This window comes from Pogona vitticeps, chromosome 2 (assembly GCF_051106095.1).
Source record: "Pogona vitticeps strain Pit_001003342236 chromosome 2, PviZW2.1, whole genome shotgun sequence".
In the NCBI taxonomy this organism is placed as follows: Eukaryota; Metazoa; Chordata; class Lepidosauria; order Squamata; family Agamidae; genus Pogona; species Pogona vitticeps.
In genome coordinates, this window is record NC_135784.1 from 23,272,220 (window position 1) to 23,279,697 (window position 7,478).

General features: G+C 47.0%; 1 protein-coding gene across 1 annotated transcript in view; it reads left to right on the forward strand.

Annotated features, from left to right (window-relative positions):
* The window catches only part of TNXB (tenascin XB), a 139,380-nt gene extending 132,094 nt beyond the window's left edge, over window positions 1-7,286 (forward strand). Inside the window, exons 46-49 of the mRNA XM_078386829.1 lie at window positions 625-721; window positions 2,444-2,605; window positions 2,995-3,158; window positions 4,372-7,286. Of these exons, the coding sequence (XP_078242955.1) occupies window positions 625-721; window positions 2,444-2,605; window positions 2,995-3,158; window positions 4,372-4,470 (522 nt within the window). The 3' untranslated portion in view covers window positions 4,471-7,286. The remainder of the gene's footprint in view (window positions 1-624; window positions 722-2,443; window positions 2,606-2,994; window positions 3,159-4,371) is intronic.
* The last annotated feature ends 192 nt before the right edge of the window (window positions 7,287-7,478 follow it).

The window sequence follows — 7,478 nt, forward strand, 5'->3', positions numbered from 1 at the left end:
GACTGTGCAGCTTGCCCAAGGCCACCCGGGCTGGCTCTGATCGCAGATGTACTGTGAGGACTCTGGCTCCACAGCTAGAGACCTAAGCCCCACAGAGACAAGAAGGTGACCTATAACTTGAGCAGTCAGAAGGCCGTGGGATCCAAACTTAGGAATCTGAATTTGTTCCAGGTAGACCCCTTCTGTAACTTATTTTTGCTGGTCTCCCTGAGCCAGAGAAACAAATAAGGAACTATTGATTGATTGATTGATTGATTGATTGATTGATTGATTGATTTATTTATTTATTTATTTATTTATCTATTCATTCATTCATTCATTCATTCATTCATTCATTTAGTCATTCATTCATTCATTCATTCATTCATTCATTTATTTATACCCTGCCTATCTGTTCATTGCGATTGAAGGTATGCAAAGAGCTTTTATTTGCATCAATCATGCCTACCTAGAGATTCCGCTGCTTTGGACACCCGGTTGGAGCCACCTTGGTGCAAAAACTTATTTATCGACTGCAACAGAGGCTCCCACAGCTCAACATGCTCATTTGGAGAGCAAAGATCCTCAGTCTCGTCAGCCTCCACCTCCCCCTTTGATTTACGGGCTGCTCTTCCTTCCCCTCAGGTCTTCCAGCGTCGGATGAATGGAGAAACTGATTTCTGGCGGGATTGGCAGGATTATGCCACTGGCTTTGGCAACCTGACCAGAGAATTTTGGCTCGGTACGTGCCTGTAGGAAGCTTTTTGTGTCTCCCTCTTGTCTCCCAAGGACGGGTGCCGGACTGGGGGGCTGGGACTGAGAGCTCGTGGCAGGAGCCGAGGGAGGAAGACCTGAAACCTCAGAAGTGACAGCTAATTACCCTGTCTTCCTTTTCCTGATGGCAAAGGGAGCAAACGATTAGATACGGAACATAGAATCATAGAATGATGGGAGTTGGAAGGGGCCCTTAAGGCCGTCGGGTCCAACCCCCTGCTCAAAGCAGGAATCCAGATCAAAGCTGATGGTGGTCCAATTTTCTCTTGAATGCCTCCAGCGTTGGAGCCCTCACCCCCTCCCGAAGTCATGGGTTCCGTTGTCGTACTGCTCTTAACAGTTAGGAAGTTTTTCCTGATATTCGGCCTAAATCTGGCTTCCTGTCTCCTGAGCCCATGGTTACGTGTCCTGAACTCTGGAATGATCCAAGAACGGATCCTGCCCCTCCACTGGATGGCAGCCTTTCAAGTCCTTGGAAAGGGCCATCCAGTCTCCCCCCCCCCCAGTTTTCCTCTATAATATGGAACATGAAATTCTTTAGGAGGTGTTTTGTTTTCGTTTTGTTTTCTACAGAAGAAGGACAGGGCATCTGAAATGCATTATATTTAAACACCACCCCTATCCCTCCCATTGGGTGGGTAGATAGATAGATAGGTAGGTAGGTAGGTAGGTAGGTAGGTAGGTAGGTAGGTAGGTAGGTAGGTAGGTAGGTAGGTAGGTAGGTAGGTAGGTAGGTAGGTAGGTAGGTAGGTAGGTAGATAGATAGATAGATAGATAGATAGATAGATAGATAGATAGATAGATAGATAGATAGATAGATAGATAGATAGATAGATAGATAGATAGATAGATAGATAGATAGATAGATAGATAGATAGATAGATGGAACAACCATTCCCAGCTTTGCAAAACAGAAAGGATGAAAACAAAAGATCCCACGGGTGGCAAGGGCCCACCTCACAAGGTGGTGATTAGAAAACGACCTATGCAAAGAGGTTTCAGCACTTAGAAGCAACGTATAGAAACGTGGGATCCTGGAGTATTGCTATAGATGAGGGGGGCCGACAGGAAAGCCAAGGGACTCCACTGTCAGTGGCAAAGGAAGAGGGGCCATCGCTTCTGAGTCATGCCACACTCCGACTCTCTGCAGATGTATTTTCGAAGGCTTTCATGGCCAGGATCCGATGGTTGTTGTAGGTTTCTCGGGCTGTTTGGCCATGTTTCAGAACACAGCAGAACAGCCCGAAAAACCTACAACCACCATCTCTGCAGATGCCTCGCCGCCTGGCATAAAGGGCGGATGCTTTGCCCCCCTTGTTTAAACCTGACAGACTTAAAGTGAAAAAGAAGGAGCAGGGATGCCAAGAAAGGCGGGACCTCATCCGAACATTGTCTGTTTTAAGACCTTGGGAATTGACACATTCGTAGTAGCAGTTTCTACCATAGTTACCTGCAACCCACTATATTTTTCAATGACAAATCCAGCTGCTAGTCCCAGTTTGTGTAGATCCTTTCAATCCATGGAATCTGCCCTAGTGTTAAAACCACCCATTCAGCAGCGAATCCAACGGAGCTACAATACTTGGGAGTTTCAGTAGGATTTAGACCCACAGTAAGAAACTTCTCTTTCCTGCATGGTTGGACCGGGAGCTGCCAGAGGGAGCCATCCTGCTTTTCTGTTTGCTTCCAGGGAATGATGCTCTGCACCAGTTGACGTCCTCAGGAGACTATGAGCTGCGGGTGGATCTCCGTGCTGGGAAGGAGTCCGTCTATGCCACATATCAGAGTTTCCGTGTAGACCCCCCAGCTGACTATTACCGCCTGCACCTGGGCAGTTACAATGGCACAGCAGGTGAGTTAGGCTGAGCAGAGACCGCTGTCTCTCTGTGTCTGGATGGGTCAGGTTAGACCTTAAAGGGAAACTAGCACTTGCAATTAGCTTGTTTTCTCTCCCACCCTGCAATATCCTCAGACTTCCATGCCTGAGCAATTAGACTTGCAAATAAAGGCTGTGCTTGGCTCCTGTTGACCAATCACGGAACGGAAGCCTAGTGAACGCGAGATGCAGAGGCGAGTCAAAACATGGACTATGGCAAAGGATTTTCACTTTTCTGAATGTGTGATTAGCTGGTTTTACCCCATATTTCAAAGAATTAAAAGTTAGGCAGAGGTTCAAAGGAAAATTCATTCTCTGTTTTCACTCATTATTTGCTGTCCCCACCTTCCTTTCACCTCTGCTAGGGGACGCATTCAGCTACCACTCGGGCAGTGTTTTCTCCACCCGGGACCGGGACCCCAACCGACTCATCATCCCCTGTGCCGTCTCGTACCGTGGAGCATGGTGGTACCGCAATTGCCACTACACAAACCTCAATGGGCTCTACGCAAATAATCGGGATCACCAGGTAACACCCCCCCCAAAAAAAAACCAGGGGAGAGAAGGGATGGGAGGAACAATGGGAAAAGCATTGGTGTCCTTTAAGAACAACTAGAACAAAAATGTGCTAAGAAATTCTGCATCTCTAAAATATGTTATTCATAGCAGTTCCCAGCCATACCCATTATGGACATTTATTTATTTATTGTATTTATTTATTTGATTTGATTTGTATCCCGGCTATCTGGACTACCAGACCACTCTAGGCGGCTTATCCATACTGTTGCCCCCCCCAAGATGAGTAGAATGGCTATTGTCACTCATCCATAGCCAGTGCCCCCATCGGTATATGCCGGAGGGGACTTGTGGCACAGGGATTAAACTGCAGTACTGCAGTGAAGACTCTGCTCATAACTTGAGTCTGATCCCAGGCTCAGATTTCCACACTGTCTTCAAAGGCAAAGGGCACTTGCAGTAATCCAACTGGGACATAGGTAAAGCATGTGTCACTCTAGCCTATCTGGATGTCTCAGATGATCGTGATGATGATGCGCCGCCAAGTCAATTCTGACTTCTGGTGACCTCTTTTGGGGTTTTCCAGGTAGGGAGTACTCAGAGGTGGTTTCCCATTCCATTCTTCTGGGGGGGGCACCCTACAAGCATAGCCCGCACGATGGTTTTAATTGTACAAAAGCATTCCTGGCGACCACCAAGATTCTGCCCTCCAAGAGCTTGGAAGAATCATTTTTCTTGAATCCCAGGCTTCCCCCAGCCTGACTTGGGAAGGTGTAGCATGAAAAAAGAACTCTTTCATCCCATGTCTTTCCAGGGGGATTTATAACAACCTGCCAGGTGCAATCCATCCACGTCCACTTTCTCATTTCCTGCTAGGCATTGGCTTTTATCTGGGGGCCTGCTGGCTAGCTCAGTGGTTTACCTCTTCAGCTGCCGAGCCGGAGGTTGGGAGTTCGATTCCCCGCATGTGCCTCCTGGGAGAAAAGCCAGCCTAGGTGGCCTTGGGAAAGTTGCACAGTCCCAAGGCTCCCCCTAGAGGAAGGGAAGGGTAAACCACTTCTGAGTACTCTAGCTAGAAAACCCTGAAAAGGGTCGCCATAAATCAGAATGAACTTGACAGCGCGTGACGATTCTTGTGCTGTTTCTAAAAGCTGGTATATCTCCTTGTTTCTCATCTACCTCCATCCTCTCTCCCTACCACCTTCTCTCTCTCTGTCCTAATCAAGGGTGTCAACTGGTTTAACTGGAAAGGATTTGAGTTTTCCATCCCTTTCACCGAGATGAAACTCCGGCCCCGTGGCTTCCAGCCTTTGCGGCGGGCATGAGCAAGGGGAGGAAGTCGATGAATTGACTGAGGGGGAGAGCAGCAGCCAAGGAGGAGGAGGAGGAGGAGGAGGAGGAGGAGGAGGAAGAAGATCTACCCATTGCTCTCCTCAATGGAACAAGTCACACCCCCTGCTTTAATGCCCCTTTTTCCGTCCTGAGAAAGTAGGAGGAGGAAGCCAAACCGAGAAAGGCAGTGGACAAATGTTTTTTTTTTTAAAAAGCACCTTGTGTTACGATGATTATATTTCCTCTCCCTGATCCACCGCAAATTTTGTGGACCCAGAGCATCTGGAGGAGTCGAGGATGGTAGAAGAGAGCGAAAAGGATGGCATTATTTGAATCGGAATCATAGCCCCAGAGATCCAGTCTGTGACTCTCGTTTTCCTGGCAATCGGTTGAGAAGGGAATAAAAGGAGGCAGGTTGGCCAAAAAATGGGCACCTCCCTCCCAGAAAGGGAACCACCCGCAAAACCTGACTAGGGCCTGGGCCGGTTTCTCCTTGCTTCTAGGCTAGCTATTGGGAAGATGATTCCACATCTCTCGAAGGGAAAGATTTTGGCCCAGGACTTCCTCCTGTACAAGTTCTTTCTCCTGCAGACCTGTCCGCGCAGAGCTTGGCAAAGTTACTCCTTTGGAGTCCGGCTCCCAGAATATTCTAGCTGTTGGCGGGGGAGGTTCTGTGAATTGTAGTCCCCCCAAAAAGTAACTTTTTCAAGCTTTGATTAGCTCTTATTTTTCCAGCCAAAAGCTTTATGTCTTCCCCCTTCCATTTGATTCACATTAATGCCACACCTTCTCCTCTTCCTCTCTTCTAATACTATTTGGAATGGAGATAAAAATCATAAAGAGCCGCTGAATACAGGTTAAGATCAAAGCACTTTTAATTGTTTTTTCTATTATTGTTTTGCTTTATTATTATTTTCCCTCTCCTTTTGCCCTTCTTGGGAACCTTGTGAACTAAAGCCACATCGGCTGCCTTCTCTGCCTTCTCCATGCAGAGCCTTTGGGGTGGGGGGTGGGGTTGAAATCTCTCCCTCCCCAGACAAGAGATTGTTGTAAGGAACAGAAAGAAACGCAAGCAGGAATGAAGGTGAAATTACCGAATGTGAGAGCTTAACCCAATGTATGGGGGGGGGGGGGAACAGAGAATGAAAAGTTTAAAAGTGCCAAAAATTAATATAATGCAGTCATAGAAAGTGAGCAAGGATTATTGATAGAAAGGAGGGCTGCCCAGATTCTGTGTTCTCAAGGATCACCAGTGGTTCCAAAACTAGGGCCTCCAGATGTTCTTGGACTACAACTCCCAGAAATCCCAGCCAGCATAGCTAGTGGTGAAGGCTTCTGGGAGTTTTACTTTTAAGAACATCTGGAGAGTCAAGGTTGGGAACCACTCATCTATATCATGATCAGATCATTTGCTTTCCAGTGTGGCCACGATCAATAATGATCCAGGCACAAATGGTTAACTGTAGCAATTCAGAGTGCACAGGCATGTGGAAACAACTAAATAATCCAGATTTTTTTTTCAATCTATAGACATAGAATCCCTACCAGGCCTTTCTCCCCCTGATGCTTTATTTTTATTATGCACTCTTAAAGGAATGGCACCATTTGGGGGGGGGGGCTACCCTAAGTTGTGACATGGTCTGGGCCATAGCCAGGGCACATCATGGAAACAGTGAGAAGGCAGGAGAGAAAGAGTTGCCACACAATTGCCTGGGAAATAAACTCTGTTCTTTTTTTAAAACAACTTGAAGATCTATTGTCTCTAGAGGTGAAATGGGGACTGCGCTTTCTTCTCATGAAGAAGCATGATCTGTTCACCTCTGAGCTGGCCGTTGTGATTTCACCGTCATTTTCCTCAGATTATGCAGCGGAGCTAAACTCGTTACAGGTGGACGAGGGCTAAGTGCTGTTGCTTTGGGAACTGGATGCAGGCATGCGGCCCACATGAATTCTGAGCAGAAGCCTACAACCTTTGAGAGGCTGCCCACGTTCCAGTTCCCATTAACCCCAGACAGAATGGCCAGGGTGGGGAGACCGCACCCCGCAGCTTGTCACCACACTCCCCACCCCAAACAGGAGAACACAGAGAGGCAGGAGGGCCCGTCAGGAAGATCAGAACTCAGATCTTGGGCCACCCAAATAATTTTTTAAAAAGGTGGAAATGGGAGATGGCCAGAGAGGGCAACTGAGGAGGAGGGCAGTGGAAGGCCAATCTCCCTGAGAGATTCTTTCTTTTTTGCTATCACACCTTCACACCAAGTATATACAACATCCCCTTGTGTGCCCCTCTCCACAGTGATTCCTGTGGGGCCTCTGATTCGAACGGACAAAAGGCACTACCAAAAAAGAATTGCACATTACATACTCACCTGCAGAGTCCAGAATTATTAACGTTTTGAACAACCACTCCCAGAATCCGCTAAGAATCGTCCTGGCTTGGGGATTCTGGGTCTTGTCATTTAAAGAAGTATCTTTTCTCAACTCTGCTCTCCTGATGTTTGAATGGTGGGACTTGGCCTTAGCCGCTTGCTATTAAAAGTGAAGAGAAGGCAAGGACAGGGAGGTTTATTTCAGAAAGGCAGCAAGCATGGATTGAGCAGCTGACTGTGGCCCTCACAATTCCAGGCAGGGCAGGATATTTGCACGGGGGTGGGTGGGAAGTTGAAGCTGTACAGTGTGACTTTTTATTCCCCCCCAGGTGATGGGGTGAAGGCTCTGTATAAGAAGTCCTTGGGGGTGGGGTGGGGAGTTATTTTTAAATCGTTGTGAGAAAAAAAATCTGTAAAATAAAATTTTAATTTTAAAAAAAGGAACGGAGAAAAAAAACAGTGCCTTTCTTTTGATTGCATGTTGTTGCTGTTTTAAAACGGCCCCATAACATGGCGTAGGATTGAAACGTGATAATGTTTTAAGAGTTTAACAGAGGTCCTGGAACTCTTACATTTCTTAAGCTTCTAAAGATGGAGACGTGATATGTTTGTAAAAGTGTGCACATCCTGTG